General features: G+C 42.8%; 1 protein-coding gene across 3 annotated transcripts; it reads right to left on the bottom strand.

Moving 5' to 3' along the window:
- Nucleotides 1–2712: 2712 nt before the first annotated feature.
- Nucleotides 2713–17628, bottom strand: raver1 (ribonucleoprotein, PTB-binding 1). 3 transcript variants are annotated; one of them, XM_053612310.1, is made up of 15 exons: nucleotides 16582–17628; nucleotides 14546–14612; nucleotides 13862–14331; nucleotides 10825–11016; nucleotides 10553–10673; nucleotides 10377–10471; nucleotides 10151–10222; nucleotides 7369–7447; nucleotides 7061–7263; nucleotides 6557–6641; nucleotides 6314–6450; nucleotides 5860–5931; nucleotides 4911–5033; nucleotides 4583–4648; nucleotides 2713–4481 (listed from the first exon to the last, which is right to left on the bottom strand). In XM_053612310.1, the coding sequence occupies exons 1-15, from the start codon at nucleotides 16900–16902 to the stop codon at nucleotides 4335–4337; spliced, it is 2250 nt and encodes a 749-aa protein (XP_053468285.1). In that variant the 5' UTR covers nucleotides 16903–17628; the 3' UTR covers nucleotides 2713–4334. The 3 variants fall into 3 exon arrangements, with proteins under 3 accessions (XP_053468285.1, XP_053468283.1, XP_053468284.1); XM_053612308.1 differs by lacking the exon at nucleotides 10151–10222 and having other exon boundaries at nucleotides 7369–7450; XM_053612309.1 differs by lacking the exon at nucleotides 10151–10222.
- Between the last annotated feature and the right edge of the window lie 483 nt (nucleotides 17629–18111).

The following is an 18111-nucleotide window of genomic DNA, read 5'->3' as shown; positions in this document are numbered from 1 at the left end:
CATTAACCTAATTAGAGCCAAGAAGCGCCAGTTTCCTGTAGTGGTCCTTGTCCCCAATTAAGAACGTATAAAAAGGCACCAGAAAGACAGAAGACGTGGACAAAGTCAGGGAAAGTCAAGAGATGGAGACCGGAACTTGGTGGCATTTATAAACACCTGCGATCCCGCTATAAGATGTTCAAAAGTTTGAAATCCTTTTCGCCCTTCCCATTTCTGATGATCTTCACTTTTGCCATTTAGAAGGAAGCACCTAGTGGAAAAGGTCATTTCAATTCCTTCTGCCTGGTTCAGTTGCCCTGCTCCCGTCAACAGTTTTTGCCCGCTGTACAGATACACCATCACTGTGAAGATCTCAGCCTTTGGTGCTGACAGCAGGGTGTGCGCTGACTTTTTCCACACAGCTAGATCTCCACGTGATGGCCTTTTCTCACCAAACAAATCTCTTTCCCCGCTGGTCCGGAAGCGCTCGGGCCAAGCACATCAGCCAAAACCCACGGAGTGTGCAGCAAATGAAAGCATGCTCCCCTCCCTAATTTAGTAATCTTCAGGGAATTTTAGAATGAACTAAAAACCATATTACATAACACAACTTCCTGTTGCTGCGTTTATGAAGTCATGAGAACAACTAAAGGACATAAAACTCTTTAAAAAAATAAATATCATTTCCCACAACCTCAAGACCATCTCACTGACTAAACATCAGGAGTGGATTTGCAGTTTAAGCTGAACGCGTACACGGCCAGCACACTGAAGAGAAGGTTCTCCTTGGTCTCAGCTCCTACAAGGCTATTACATGATCACGCTTTACTACAGAACTGTCCAATTCTTTCATCACGCTCTGACTCGCATGCATTCTCTATAAATCACACAGCCATGACTTAGGGCTGATGTTAAAGCAAATTACAAGTTTATATTAAAAACACACGGGTCTAAAATAAATACATATAGTTGCCATAGCAACAGATAATTCACAGGGGCTTGTATGGTGGGTCACAAATAAAACCAAACAAACATAAGAGGAGTTTATTTACGTCACTCGGATGGCATTTTCTTGTGAAGGAAATATTTTATTGTAATAAATATTTAGGAAAAGACGTGAGCGTCAGTGCTACGAGGAGGCTGTTCCTGGTATTTTTACACTGCAGGAAAAGTCTTCAGGACGGAGAACGTTGCGGTGTCTCGGTTAAGTGACGAGCTGTATGAATCACACACCCCAGCGCTGATTCGTTTCTAATAAATGAAACACAACAGGGGTGTACAATTATTTCTTACTTGGACTCAATTATTTTCATAAATGCTTCTGGTAGCATCACACATTCACGATATTTCAAACAAAACAATGAGTCTAAGGGGTTAAGAAAGTGCTTTTTTCCCCCTCAAACTAGTATCTCGCTCACACAGTTGGAGTTGTGATGGAATGACACTAGACAGTCGTGGGCATCCGAGAACTCATGTACGCAGAAGGAAGCAACAACGCTTGGGAGAAAATAGGTTAAAGTGCCCATGAAATCAAAACGGACGTTTGTGGCTTTTCGTACAAACGTCTGAAGTCTTAAGCTAGTGCGCTCCAAAACAACAAATAATCACATTTAGAAGATACAGATTCAAAATTTACTGTCTCTCTCTACCACTGCTAGAACTTTAATGACATCACCCTGCACTTCAGCTTCTTATCAGATTTCCTGTCCAATCAAACACTCTCTAGACTCTGGTGTCCCGCCCCAAACATTATAAAAAAAAAAATAATGGGAGTAAAAAGAGGGGGGGAAGGCACATTACCGAAGTTGCCGTTATTGAGCAATTAGGATTTTTTAAAAAGGGGAGGAGCCACTCGTTATATCCCACCCTGACTTCCTGTTTCAGCGGAAATTACATCAAAATAATGCCGTGTGTTTCAAGGTACTGCATGGAGACTTCCATCCATCCATCTTCTACCGCTTACTCATTCTTCAGGGTCACGGGGAACCTGGAGCCTATCCCAGGGAGCATCGGGCACAAGGCGGGGTACACCCTGGACAGCGTGCCAATCCATTGCAGGGCACAATCACATACACACTCACACAACCATTCATACACTACGGACACTTTAGACACGCCAATCAGCCTACCATGCATGTCTTTGGACCGGGGGAGGAAACCGGAGTACCCGGAAGAAACCCCCACAGCACGGGGAGAACATGCAAACTCCGCACACACAGGGCCCCGGCGGGAATCGAACCCCGGACCCTGGAGGTGTGAGGCAAACGTGCTTTAAAATATTAAAAATTTGAGACAGCATGACTCTACTTCTGAACCCTTGAGTACCTGCTGTCGCAGACATACCGTGTTCTTTAAAAACCTACCAAGCTTTAAAAAAAGAGTTCCCCCCTCCAGAAGTGCTTCACAGTTAAACTCGTTCACAATCATGTACACTGTAAATATAAAAATAATAAAAATCAAGTCTCTACACGTAGACACGTCCAGTTCCAAAAATAAATTGGTTTTCCAAATCCAATCTTTGTTATTTGTTACAGGATCAATTTCCAATCCACCATTTCATGCTAATAATCTTTATATTTAGTGCTTTTAAGAATTCATGTAAACATTCTGCAAAAAAAAAAAAGACTTCAGATATTAACAAGTTAAAATAAACACAATAAACAAATTAGCGTTAAATGTATTGAAAGCTGGTCGACATGACCGATGTAAAGAAGTAAAGAACACAATGAGGTGTGAACTTAAATAACATTTACTTGAAGTATAAGTCATGAAAGCATGGCAGCTCTGTACAAATGATGGTGCGCTTGCAAAAGCAGTCATTTTACAGATGAAGTCCGTTTGGTTCTCTATGATACCACACTAGTCCATATAGCATATGTAAACTCCATGAAAAGATGCTGCAAAGATCACTCAAAAACACAAAACAAAAAACAAATACAGCTGCATTTCTGATCTAATTACAGACTCGATAAAGAAAAGAAAAAAAAAATTTTTATATTGTATTATATATATATATATATATATATATATATATATATATATATAAACAAATACGAGTCCAAAAATCCCAAAGACGTAGACAAGCTCTGTACAAACGATGGTGCGCTTGCTAAAGCAGTCATTTCACAGATGAAGTCCATTTGGTTCTTTATGATACCACACTAGTCTGTAGGTTCAAGAGAGTGTGTGGGAGAGATTACACTCGACACGTCAGCAGTTTAGACGACGAGAGCCATTTGTAGATCATGAACTGCAGCATGCTAGAGATATTCAGTGTCCACAATCGAAAGGTCAGGCAGATTAAGCAAGTCACAGATCTGGTACTCGTAATCCAGCCATGTTCTAGTCAGTGAGAACTCCTCCCCTACAGGAGTCAAGATGGAGCTGGTACAGTTACAGCAGTAATAGCGATTTTTAAAAAAAAAAAAAAAAGGAGAGGGAAAAAACAAACAAAAAAAAAAGAACCATCATGTTTGAGCACAGGTCCGGCCTGCTCCAGACTCAGTCGTTCCAGTGATAAAATTATTTTTTTTAAAAAGAAAAAAAAGCAAACCAGGCACATGAGATAAAGCACTTTTCCTCAATGCTAACCAGCTCCTTCTGCTGGCAGTACAGGGGCTAGTACTGAGTGGAGATCAGGGTGGGGTACAGCAAAACTACAGACAGAACTGGGAGGAGAGAAAAAAGGAAACCATGAGAAGGAAGACAGTACAAAATGGCTAGAGAGGAAAGGACAATGAGGGAGGCAAAAATTTCATGTGACTCGCATCCTCTAAGTGCAACACGCAACACTTCGTGCTGGAAACCTGGACTTGTGATGGAGAAAGTGGGAAGGGGACCGGGACAGTTTCAACACTGAAATACAGATCAGAACACGGTGACGCAAAAGAACAGAGCAGCTACCGGTACCGCTGCTGGGACACACACACACACACACACACACACACACACACACACACACGTTACCTAGAACCATGACCCTATTCAGGACTCTATTCATGAATGCTACTCAACTATATACAGAACAGTTAATCAAAGGGGAGTCGGATTACGAAAAAGAAAGAAAAAAGGGAGGAAGGGGATGTTTCCTTTGTGAGGTACCTGTGGTCTTAGCGTTAATGAAAGAAAACTTAAAAAAGGCAAATTAAAGGAGTTAAAATGAAAAAAAATAAGGAAATAAAAATAATTTACATGCGCACTGAAATCATTCACGGAACAGGTTAACACAGGAGGTTTCCCGGATCCTGGATTCCCAAACGCGCCACACACACACACACACACACACACTCTCTCTCTCTTTCGGTCCCTCACTGACCACCTGCAAGGGTCAACTACGGCACCAATGAGCAAGGGGGTTAAAATATGCGCTTCCGTTTCAGGTAAGAGTCAGCATAGTGACCCCCGAGCCCCTGAGAATGCTGACCCACGTAGCCGCCCTCTGGACTGGGCTCTGGAGACGGGATCAGGCGCGAGAAGAGACGCTTCTGTCCTCCTACGGGAGTCTAAAGCAGAAATAAATGAGGGAGTGAGCGAGTGCAGATAAAGCAGTTACCTGAGGGATTAAAAGGGACGGGGATGGGCAGATGCTGAAAGCTAACCCTACCTTAGTTCCACCTCCAGGAGCAGCAGAGTAAACGCTGGAGTGAGTCATGGGAGGCATTCCCACGGCCTGGTCAAGCAGAAAGACAGAAAAGGAGGCATTATACTTGTGCACCTACTAAAAAAAAAAAAAAAGAAAAGAAAAGGACAACAATATCCTTGGCCTAGAAGCATTTCAACAACTGACAAGCTTCTTTCTTTTTACAGCGAGATACAAGGTCGAAGGTACTGGCAGCTCAACAAATAAAAATCAGTACACAAAGTCAATATTACACCCCCCACTCCACGCTTTAACATCCAGCATTATCAGCAGCGTTGTAGACAGAGTGTACCTTATTGAGCTGGGTGGAGGGCATACTCCCAGGAGCACCAAAGCCAAAGTAGGAGGAGGCAGGAGGGCTAGACGGGTAAGCGAAGGGAGACGTTCTCTCCCTGATAGCGCCATGTCTCGAATGCTACAAAGAATGACAAGATGTTAGCTTCCAAACTACAGCACATTTATATACAACATGCTCGTTCTAATACACGCTATTGTTTCTATAGCGACGTCGAATTCCCAGGGACTTGTAGAGGAGGGAAAAAAAAAATATAAAAAAATTCTCTCTCTCTCTCTATCTATCCATCTATACCCGTTATTTAACCAAAAAAAAAAAAAAAGAAAAGAAAGAAAAAGCAAAGCAAAAACAATTTTTATTTTCTTTTTTAAAAACATCACTGATGTGCAGGAGATTGTAAGAGTCTGGAAAGGGAGCGACTAACAATTCTCAAAGTTCCTGTTATCACCTGAAGCTCAGAACAGACATGCCACAATATGTAATATATTTAATAAACAAAGAAGAGAGAGAGAGGAGAGAGAAGAAAAAAGAAGAAAAAAAAAAAAAAAAAAAAAAAAGAGAAAGAGATGAGTAATATTGTGCATCTGGCTACGTCACAGCTGTGTGTGGAAACTTGTTAAGCTTGTCAGATGATAGTCATACTTTGATTTGCATCTTTAAAAAATACATATATATATTTTTTATATAAATAGATTTATTCTACTTAAATGAAACCAGCTCTAATAATATTTGCATATAAACAAGGTCTACAGTAATATACTCTGAGTACAGGGGGAACAATAAGGTACATTTCAATCCGGGACCAAACTACTGCTTCAGTGTTGCCAACAAAGAAAGAAGGCCAGTGAGGAATCTGTGGTTTTTAAAAATGCAGTCCTTTCTAATTCCTCACCCTTCATCAACACCTTTAATCATTCCTGACTGAAGTAATGGGGCAGACAGATACCTGAGCTCCAAAGGCCAGATGTCCAGTGCTGTCCAGAGTCTCCAGCTGCTCGTACAGGTGAGAGACCGGGTCCTGGAGAAGGTAAGGAAAGAGCATAAAGGTGTTTAGAAGAAAATAATCCACACCAGGGTGCTGTGATGAGACAAGACACGAAGTGGAGTTAAAAATGTTACCACACGGAATACACATTTAACTCGTTAACAAACACACATTTTAACCATTTCTACAGAAGAGTTAACGTTATGGAAAGGCTGAGAGACGAGTTCGATCCCGTCATCGTTTACTTTAGAAAAATCTGCTGATTATTAGTGATGGATAACACGGCGTCCCGGTGTACAAGCGGTTAATATAGAAACTACTGCCCGAGCTGTGTGGTCGTACAGAATTAACGCACTCCTCCTGACCAATCAGATTCCAATATGCAACAGCACAGTGTTTATAAAGTCATGCTAACCTGGTGTAGTGCCGGGAAATCATACGAGTCTTGGCAGCGCAGGTTATAATTAGAGTGGATGCTCTGGAAGGACCGCTGGTTAGCCATGCCACCTGGCATTGGTCTCTTCCTGTATGGGTGGGGCCTGGAGTTGGCAGCTAAACACACAATATTTAGAGAAGTTATTTAAAATAAAAAAAAAAGGCACCACATGAGAAAAGGAGGAAAAATAAAATTTAAAAATCTATATAGCAGCCACCTTACCAGAGGAGGGGAATATACTGGGTGAGTTCAGAAAGGGGTTCGAGGACACTCCGATCTCTTTGGGTGGCTCTCCTAATAAAGATGCCTAAAAAGAAAAGGGAACGATGAAGAGCTTTCGCAGTATATTAACTGCATCGATTGATATGTAATTGTCTTGAAGATGCTGATGGTGTACAGGTGCGAACCCAGTTTACAGATAAAGCAGCGAAATTTCAGCTTGAATATTAATGTGCTCAGAAGTATAAACTCCCACAAAACACAATATGTTAAGATTTCTTCCATCAATCCACAGAAGGTGAAAAGCTACCCAACATCAGAGGACATGGTGCTTTTTGTCCCCCCCCCTTCATCCAATTCTATACTGAGCACTACTGTACACCCGATCAATCAACAGACTTCTAATGAAGCGCTGAAGTGCTACATGAAAGCAAGACACGGGATAGGCGAGATCTCGCCCTGAAATGAAGGCCATGCAGCTTTTCCTGGCTGAAAGAAATCCCTCACCGGGGGAAGTGTGGACCCATCTGCTCCTAGCACACTCCCCAAAAGTGGAACGCTCAGGCCCTGTAATGCAGGAGAAGGGTTTGCGAGAAAACCATTCGGTGCAGTCGCGGACTCCGGCTCCCTCCCGAGTGTCCGGCCCAGAGACGGGGGCTTTATGGGGCCTAAAGGATCCGTTTGCATGCCCAAGCCAGGAGCCATGGCACCTGTGTCAGACAGAACCGAGAGAATTAACACCGCTGGCCCAGGTGGCAGTATAAATAAATCCTGACCAGATAACAAGGCAGTGGAGGTTAATCCGCTTGGCATACCATGAGGCAGATCTCCCAGCATGTTCACGCCGTGTTGAAGAGGGAGAGCAGCCAGAGGGTTTTCACCGAGCAGTCCAGCCTGCTGATCGGAAACAAACAGAAAAACCACATTAGCATCTCAGCACAGACAGCACGGGCTTGAGTACAAGAGACACGTCAACAAAGCTGAACAAACACTTCACTTCAGATCTGATTAAGCGCAGACACGCAACAACAACAAACGAAGCCACGACCAGAATACTGAACTGGATTGAACTGAAAATTGTTTCAGGTCATTAAAAATCACGAGCTTCGATTTGTGTTACTGCTTGTCCTGAAGCACAGAAAAAATAATAAAGGAAAAAGCACTGATTTAGACCCTCTGCTTACTCCTATTCGTTTCATGCATCTTGTGTCAATATTTTATTCAGATTAACTCAACCGTGAAGAAACGCAGTGCGAAATGGCCGGATTATAATTCTGTGGCCGTGCTGCATGCACTGAGCACTTCAGCTCATTACACTTGTCCACAAACTTCCAGTGCTGCTCCTTGATGTAAAGAACAGGGAAAACATGGTAGCTACAGCTAAATAAAGTCAATGAAAGCATTTCTGCATATTGGTAAAACAAATAAATCGCAACACAGCACCCACTTTAGCAATCAAAGTCTGTGCATTAAAACCATACAGAGTGCATTAATACCCATGATCAGGGAACAAGATCTCTGACAAAACTTAACCCCAGCTCTGAATCACAGGGCCTCATACTCGTCAAGTGTGTGCAAATGAATCAGGGCAACAAGTATGAAGAACAGTTTCAGTGCTGTGAGAGCAGCTTCACTGCCGTCCATTCAGGTTGGGAGAGAAGGGGGGAGCGAGGGAAAGGAAAGCGGGAACAGGAACCAACTCCTCTCTCAGTTATTCCATTAAATGGAACTATAAGGCGTTAAACTGTATGCCATTTGATGATAAACGTGTATCAGAGGGCTTCAGTATAAAGGGGTTCGATGGCTGTGGTATAAAGGGCAATAGAAGATGGTGGCCCATGTAGTTATAGAATAAGCCAGTTTGGGATGGTTGCGCTTCACATGGTTGATGAGCTGATGTTATCCTGTTAGACAGAATAGAATAATTCCGTTGGCGTCAACATTAACATGTTGCTAAACGGCACTACAGACGTCGTCAGGGACATTAAACGTCATCACGCCGAACAGGAAAAAACTTTGCAGATAAACTCGGGGTGCTAAAACGAGACCACTTCACTCAAATTTGTGACTGAGAAGTTCTTTGTGCGACTGGGAATAAATATTTATTCGCACCAGTACGAGTGACCTGTATAATACAACCGTAATAAAAACTACTCAAATACAACTACACCACACCACAGTTACTTTCACACTGCTTTTCATCACCTCAGTCAACTGAACAAGCGTGGAAATACTGCAGAGAAGCCTTTATGACGACAAGTAACTCTGCACATCATCTGCTTCTCTCAACTTCCCATCTCACAAATGACCTGATCCTGCAACTGTGACCTGCTTGTGTAGACACAGTGGCACGGCGTCAGGAGCGAATAAATTAATAACACTGATGCTACAAGGTGGGTTTAATTCAAACTTCTTTATTAAATAATTCCTCACCAATCATAATCAAGAGTAGCAACTGTTCGGTCTGTAAACATACAGTACACTGCCGCTCTCCTTCACCAACTCTAGACAGTGCATTCACTTCATTTAAACTCAGGGTTGCCAGATATCACTAGAAGTCAACTCCAGTTTCCATGTTCATATTTATCCCCAAAAAACGAGAAAATGTGGTTAGTTATAAATAAAATCATTTAATATGAAGATAACTTCATAAAATATAAATAAAATGAGAAATGAAATTATGTTTAATTACTATGGGTTGCATTTAATATCAATTTGACATCAAGCTTAGTTTGCTATTTCTGTAGAAGGCTTACAAGCCTTTTTCCTAATATGGATCATGCTTGTGTTAGTCTATAATTCAAAAGTCTATGTGAAAATCCTATTGGGTTTTTGTCGAGGGAACTGGTGTGACGCTAACTTCCGGGTTTCGGTAGAAAATGACGTCGTCCCTGCATCACCGCTCTATTGGGTGATTTGTCTGCGTCTCTCCTCCTGTAAACACTGTTATTGTCTTTTCTGCATTCGCCTGAATTGTTTTCATTTGGTTGCATATTGTTATTTGATGCATATTTTCATTTGGTTGATGGCATTTTTATTTTTACTTACCCTATACTTCGGGTACAATTTTATTTATATTTTGATTCTACGAGATGATGCACTTTAAGAACCAGTCTAATTTGATGCAAAGATTTGTACATTATCAGGAATGTAGCACAACATGGAGGTGAAAGCAGCGGTATGTTTATTTAAACGTGAAAGTGCAATAAAAATATGTCGTCCCTAAAACCAATCAATAATCGTGATCTCAGTATTGATCAAAATAATCGTGATTACCATTTTGGCCATAATCGTGCAGCCCTATGTCTCTACACTTCCGTTTCATAGATATAACCAGGATAAAGACACATGTAACACCCAGGGGGTAACCAGGGGTAACTGGTGTCTGTGGTCTGATGAAGCTGGCTCTACATCCAGGCCATATACAGACACACATACGACATACCAGTGTCTACCTGTTACAAGCTGAGGACATCCAATATACCATTCTGTAGCCATCAGGCCTCGCTGTGTACAAGCTGTCCCTGTCTCTACCTAGCACACCACACCACACACACTCACACAGCACCACTCACACACCACACCACACACACTCACACTGGGGGGCAGACGGCTTTCGGTACTGTGCAGAACCTGTGCCCAAAGAAGAGGGTTTCCTAGAAAGGCTTGCTAGGGAGAATGGGAGAGTAAGGAAGCTAATGAAGCTCATTAAAAAAAATAAAAATAAAAAAAGAATATAGAAATAAAAATAAATAAATAAAAAAGAGCAGCACATCAACAGAATTAAATAAATAAGAAGAATGGACAAGTGTTGATTCAATACCTGCTGGACTTGGTTCTGAAGCAGCAGCTGCATCAGAGCAGCGGAGAGAGCAGGGTTACTGAGCAGTGGCATCGCTGGGGCTGCACCGAGCAGACCTAAACACACACACACGTAACACATCCATAACAGGTTCTTGGTGCTGAGCAGATATTCAGCTACAGAACACACAGCAGTACCTTGTTTGTGTCCTTGATTGAGAGGAGCCAGCAGCAATTTCAGTGTCGCCGGGTTGCTCAAACTCGAGAGTATTTGCATGGCACTAGGTTCGGGAAGTAGACCCTTTCCTCGGTTTATAGCCTGCATTTTTAAATAAATAAACAAATAAATAAACAAACAAGCAAACAATAACATTGATCTATTTCACATATACATACACACTCATGAGCATCATTAAAGAATGAAATTTTTTAATAAAAAGTGTTGAATTAATGCAGAAATGGGACAATACCAGAGTCTGTGCAGCGATAAGTGCTGCCAGCATGCTCCTGCCTGGAGGTCCAGGAGCACAGAAGGACATGCGAACAGGGCTACCACCTACAGTCCGTCCATCAGTTAATCGCTGCACCTCTTCTGCCATCTCTGGCGTGGAGTACTCCAAAATGGCAAACCGCCGAAAACTGCCATCTTGTCCCTGAGCGAGCTGAGAGAACACACACACACACACACACAATGACTTTCCACCAGGTAGATGAACATTTTCTCTCTCTCTCTCGCTCTCTCTCTCTCTGTGTGTGTGTGTGTGTGTTATGAAGAAAAATATTGCTGTAATATTTTTCTTCATATCACTCCATACTAGGGATTTCACGAGAGCAAATACTTCGGTACCAACATTCTTAAAACGTGACGGTACTTGTTTTTCTGCAGTAGTGTGGGTACAGTTGTAATTAAGGTACCGATGTTGCAATTCTTCCGGACCTGATGGGGGCAGCAAATAGACGCAAGTGTTTTAGTTGGTCCACAAGTGGTGAAGAAGAAGAGGAACGCCTACAAGCACACGGAAAAACTACAGAAACGGCTACAAGTTTAGCTCCGCCCCCAATCGTTGAGAGGAAAGCTAGTATCAGTTTCCGGTGTGCAACCGCTGCTATCGTTCATTTCAAACAAAGCGAGGAAACACCTGGAATTTGGCGAAGCACCTGAAAGACGGTCCTATATTATGTTTGTTTGAGGCAGCTGCATTGTGGCCGTGAAACCAGCTAACGTTATGCTCCATGTAATGTTAGCGATAGACGGTTATTTGTTAACGACACTAACACATTGCCGTGTTACAAACTACCTCCTAATGGACACCATGCATTGCCATTCAGCCCGTGTCCTGTCAGATAAATGTAGCCTCATGTCACTAATAATATATTAATAATAATATTCGCATGTTCATGCTTTTAATAAATCTTTCTGGCCTGCCACCATATCAGTGAATTTAAACTAATGCTTGCTTTCAGAGTATAAGGGGTGTGTGTGTGTGTGTTTAGGAGTGCACCTTAGCATTTGTTATTAGCACTTAGCACTGTTTTATTAGTGTTTGTTAACTAAAATATCCCTCTCTCTCTTTTTACCAGTATTAGCCAGAGGAGGATGTCCTCCAGGAGTTTATTTTATTGGGTGTTAAAAAAAAAAAAAAAAAAAAGAAATCTTATTTTTAAACCACACTGTGGTATCGAGTACTTTTGGTGGTATCGGTACCGACTACTAGATTTTTGGTATCGTGACATCCCTACTCCATACCAATATTCATCACGCTACACATTCACACCGCACATGTTTCAAAACTCCAGAGTTCCCAGACACAGTCAAAGCAAACAGGACTTGAAGTGTACCAAAAGGTTCAAATATTTCATAGAGTTCATCAGTCGAGTGCAGATGGATATGAATATTAAAAAAAGATAAGCTTGTCGTTTAACACTTATATTTAAGAAAGGCCGAGGGAACGATACGGTACTGAGGTTCAGGGAACAGAACATTCACAAAAGCTTGAGTGGACCATTTTTATATTTTCCCCTAAAGCGAGAGAGACGTGACGATCTATTACTATAGTAACCTTACGCGTTTTTCCTGGTCATTTGTGGCCCACTCCGAATAATTCACACAATCGAACAAATGATCTTTGTTCATTAACTAGCTGAAGTTAGAAGGGAGAAACATTATGGTAGAAAGGAGCTTATGGGGCCGGGTGATGGTAGGGGGGAATGGTTGCTTGCGGGAGAACCGTTAAACTTGTTTCCCTTGATAAGCGTGGAGAAAAAAAAACAAACAAACAAACAAAAAAAAATAATTATATTTGCCTACATTCAAGATGTGTTCACGCGTGAAGATCATTTTCCCAGCGCAGCGTCCCTATATACACACATCATGCATGAAAACTTGGGCTGGGCAACACGTCTATAATAGTTGTGTGTTTTTTTTCCCGTTTTGATCAAGTACGCCTGAATCTTTAAAATAGTGTAAAACCTTACAAACATTCAGATTAAACACTAAACAGACTAATAGGATTACAACCAGAATTCTTAACCAGAATGAAAGACATAGGATTAGTATTGAGCACCTCATGCTCAAAAGGACAGGAAGCACAGAACTTCATGTCAACAATAAAAGGAGCAGAAACATTCCAACAAGCTCCAATTTTCTGTTCACAAATAAAGGACAATGGTAGCAGACATGAAGCCACGCACGTTTGCAGCGTGTGTCGTGACGTACGAAAAGACGAGCTGCTCTCTCCCATTCCAGAAAGAGCCATGGACCAGAGGGCCTGCTGACTGACGGCACTCACCCCAGTCAGCTGCTCATCTCCATACAAACCACGACCACAGCTCATTACCATAGAAACTGAGGACCGAGCCTCGGGAAAAGCAGGCCAAAGGTCACAGCCCTTCTGTCACCAGGGGAAATCGTAATTACAGAGGCAGAAATAATGCTTAGTGGATCTGATCTAACACCGTGTACAGGCTGTAATCCAAACGCATAACAAACGTCTCGAGCAGTTTTCCTGAGCTGAACAAGTCCATTTCTGCAACCTCACACCCGTCTACTGTCACCTCCAAACGGTCATCTTTAGCCGGTCATAAATATAAATTCACGCCACGTGTTCCAGACGGCGACAACGCGGCATTCAACCCAATTTCTCACCTCCGACAAGAAAACCCAAAGAAAACACCCCGCAACTTGGGATGGTCTCCCGGTCTCCTCAACCCGGAGTTCAGCAAGTGACGTCAAGTCAACATCAGCACCTCTTACCTTTAAACGAGTTGCACTGTATTTACTCCAGGGTTATGTGTTGGAGGGGACGGTTCCAGTTAAAAATGAACCCAGTACACGCCCACATTAATCAGCATGGTCTTTTCTTGGACTTTGTATCTGACCCGCTTCAGCCACATGACAGTAAAATCCACCCTCTCCTACGACTCTGCTGATCTTCATTACAGATACTTTACTTTCTTATTGGTGATTTTTAAAAATCGCTCAATGAATCATTTTTTAAACTGTCTAACCTGGCAGAAGATGGGCTCCGGCGTGTCAGCCAGGGCGTTCAGCAGATCCTGAGCAGTCAGGAGGCTGGGGGGCAGGCGGTCCATGCAGAGGCAGCGTGAGTGCAGCATGGTGTACGTCAGCGATCCCACTTCAGTCCAGTGCACGTACAGCATGCGCGAGCCGAGTTGTTTACCCAACAGCTCCGATTTGGCCCGGGCGGCTGAGTCCTTCTTCATGTACTCCACGAAGCCGTAGCCCTTGGAGTGGCCCGTGCACGCACTGTGCACCAAGAAACAACGCTCCAAGTTGCCAAAGGGCCGCACAAGCTCCTCGAACTGCTGCTGCGTGAAGGCCCGTGGGAGGTTGGCGATGCACAGCAGGGCATCTGTGGGCTGCAGCTGCACGGAGATCTCCCGATCACGCAGGACGTGCCGGTGGAAATCCTCGATCGCGCACTGGGCCTGCTCGCCGTTTAGCAGAGTCACAAAAGCTGTGGAAAACACAATAAGGAGATTCGATTTGATCAAATTAAATCATTTCATCCAAAATTTCAACCTTTGCAAAAGAGTACTCCTATTCTACTAAGAAAAATGAGGATTTAATGGATAAATGCAAGGCTATGACACTGCAGCTCCTGGTTGGTTAATAAGGAGCAGATCGCACTAAACTGTCCCAACATACACTGTGAAGAATGAAGGACTTACCTGTGCCCTTGTACTTGTCCACGAAGCAATACTTCAGGTCATAGTTTCTTAACAACTCGTGTACCTCCTGAATAAAAAAAATAAATAAAAAAAAAAGTACAAAAAGACAGATGACTTCAAAAACATCTGGCTTGAGCCAGCTTGTGCAGGACTGCCACACTTATTACATCCGATTCCACAGGAGCTTTACTGTCCCAGCTTTCATTTACATATCATTTAGCAGACGCTTTTATCCAAAGCAACTTACAAATGAGAAAATACAAGCAAACTGCCTTAACCCCCAAACTCCGGGGGGCGGATTTTTATTAACCCTTTGTGGCACAAGCTTTTGCACCAAACTCTGAAACGCGGTTGTCGACTTCTTACATTCACACCACCATGACAATTCATCATAAATGAGGCTCAGTGATTATCAAGCGGCATCCTCCTCACGATCCTAAAGAGAGTAACTAACGTAAACATTAACTGACTGACTTCAAAATACAGTTTGCACAAAGTACAGCACTTTTATATATTACACAGCCATGTTAAATAGGTAGTTTATTTCCATTGCACACAAATGTAAAAGATATAAATTAAAATACACAATGCCCACCACTAATATTGGCACCCTTGGTAAACATGAACAAAGAAGGCTGTGAAAAACTGTCTATTGTTTAACCTTTTCTGTGTGTTTATATATATAAAAAAATATATACACACACACACACACATATACACACACATATATACACATACACACACACGTACACAGAGTTGTGTGTAGTTTTAGAAACAGCTGGGACTTGAATTTTCAGTGTGCACATGACAGATGTTCTATATAATGTAATTTAGTAACAGGTGGATTACACAATAATATTTTACACTAAATATTAAACCTATTCACTTCAACTGAACATTAATCTCAGAACTGAGACAGTATTAAACAATCAGTAACAAAGGCCCCTGTGAGAATCAGGGCCTCAGGTTTAATCAGTGTTGTGTAATGTGAGAACATGATCAAATCAACAAGTTAGTATATTTTACTTGTACTCTATATCGGATACCTAGGAATTGTTATAGGGGAAAAAACTGCTTGAGTCGAGCACTTTCCTTTAACTGGAGCTGAAACTTGTTGTTAAAGCGTTTTTGGCCTTTTGTCAACCCTACAGTGCACGTCCCCGAGGCGCGTTCCCGACGACGCGCGCACACGCCTCTCACTACTCGCGTTTTCCTACAAAATGTCGCCTCCTGTAAGAACACGAGCACTGCTTTTTTATTTATTCAAATATTTTACATATACGGATTATGTACTTTCTATACATTTACAAAAGGCTGGTGTAGATTTAAAACGCTCTGAAAGTCTTCACCAAAGAAAAACATTTAAAAAAAAAAAAAAAACGGTTTACGACGCTCGTGAGTGGTTCTGCGACATATTGAACACATTCAGCAAGACTTTACGTGAGCACGCGACAGGAAATACCGGTTTAAAGCAGCACGCGCACAGGTTTGTGAAAGATTAGCACGCGCACAGGTTTGTGAAAGATTAGCACGCGCACAGGTTTGTGAAAGATTAGCACGCGCACAGGTTTGTGAAAGATTAGCACGCGCACAGGTTTGTGAAAGATTAGCACGCGCACAGGTTTGTGAAAGATTAGCACGCGCACAGGTTTGTGAAAGATTAGCACGCGCACAGGTTAGTGAAAGATTAGCACGCGCACCAGGTTAGTGAAAGATTAGCACGCGCACCAGGTTAGTGAAAGATTAGCACGCGCACCAGGTTAGTATGGGATGCTAGCAGCGTTAGCTTCCAGACCCAGTGTGTAAACTCCAGCGGCTCAGGAGCGTTTGCACGGTAAAGAACTGAGAGTTAGTGTGTGAAGTGTTAGCCCCAGAGAACACTCATCATACAGCAACGTGTTAGGGAAGTTTAAATTGAACTTTCACGGCCGTTCATCCTCCATATTCAGACGCTAATGCTACTGATGTAGATAATGTAGCTAACTCACTGTAGTTTGGTAACAGCGGGAGAAGGAGAACTTTAAATCGTTACTCGCCTGGTTGGTGACGTCAGCGGGGAGATTTTTAATGATGATTTTGCGGCGGTTGTAAAACTCTCTTCGAGTTCTCTCCAGCCGACTGGCGATTTCCTCCGGGCTGAGCGCTGTCAGCTCATCCTCAGCCCTGCGCGGAAAGTCGCGCCCTGCCGCCGACTCTTCGTGCTGCGGGTTGGCCTCGGAGTCTCTGCGTTTCTCGGCAGCCCAGTTTTCTATCTTGGCTTGATCATAGTTCTCATAAAGCGGACGGGTAGTGGCGCTAATTCCAGCGCAGCACGCCTCCTCTCCGGCAGCTCTGCTAACGGACACAGCAGCCGCCATAGCTCCGTGTGGAAGTTTGGCTCGGAGTGCTGCGCTCGCGTCGAGCAGTTTAAACAATACACATGTGGGACAAACTCTGCCGCTGATTGGCTGACAGCAGAATGCGTTTCACTACAGTGTACGAGGCGGGGCTAACCGGTCACGTGGTCATTTTAAATCAATAACAAGCAAGGCTGTGAGGATTCTGAGGAAAGGTCCAGTCCAGATGATTTGATAAGCGGATCAGTAAATATATTTCCAATGAGGTTGTTCACATGAAATTTGAGCCAGACATCAGTATTAACTCAAGAAATACGGAAATAGAAATATTTCACAACATTAAAGTCCATGAATGAAGTTATGTGTAATAAAGTGGAATGACACGGGAAAAAAGTATTGAACCCACTAACTGAAATGTATTTAATACTTAGTGGAGAAGCCTTTGTTTGTAATGACGCTTCAAGACACTTCCTGTATGAAGAAATTAATGCGTCGCAGTATTCAGGTGTGATTTTGGTCCATTCTTCTAAACATATTGTCTTTAAATCTTGTTCAATTGGATTCGAGTCAGGTGATTGACTGGGCCGTTCTAACGCCTTGATTTTTTTTTCTCTGAAACCGATTGAGAGTTTCCTTTGCTGTATGCTTTAGATCGTTGTCCTGCTGGAAGGTCCTTCCACGTCTCATCTTCATCATCCTGGTGGATGGCAGCAGATTCTTCTCAAGAATCTCCCGGTAAAGGGCTCCATTCATCGTTCCTTCATTTATATGAAGTCTGCCAGTACCATGTGATGAAAAACAGCCCCACACCATGATGCTTCCACCTCCAAACTTCACTGTTGGTGTAGTGTTTTTAGGGTGATGTGCAATGCCATTTCTTCTCCAAACATGGTGTGTAGTATGACAGACAAAAAGTTTCATTTTGCTCTCGTCTGACCAGACTACAGTCTCCCAGTATTTCTTAGTCTTGTCCAAATGAGTTGTAGCAAACTTTAAACGAGCTTCGACATGCCTTTTCTTTAGTAATGGAGTCTTGTGGGGTGAGCGTGAGCAGTGGAGCGCATTGCCTATTGTTTTCTCTGTGACGATGGCACCTGCCGCCTCCAAGTGTTTCTGGAGCTCTTTCCGAGTGGTCCATGGCTCTTGGGCTACTCTTTTGACTATTCTGACTCCCTGGTCAGAAATCTTGCGAGGAGCTCCTGTGCATGGCTGGTTGATGACGGAGTGATG

This window comes from Ictalurus furcatus, chromosome 24 (assembly GCF_023375685.1).
Source record: "Ictalurus furcatus strain D&B chromosome 24, Billie_1.0, whole genome shotgun sequence".
Taxonomy (NCBI): domain Eukaryota; kingdom Metazoa; phylum Chordata; class Actinopteri; order Siluriformes; family Ictaluridae; genus Ictalurus; species Ictalurus furcatus.
The sequence above is the reverse complement of the archived record's forward strand: the minus strand, read 5'-3'. Positions and strand labels throughout refer to the sequence as shown.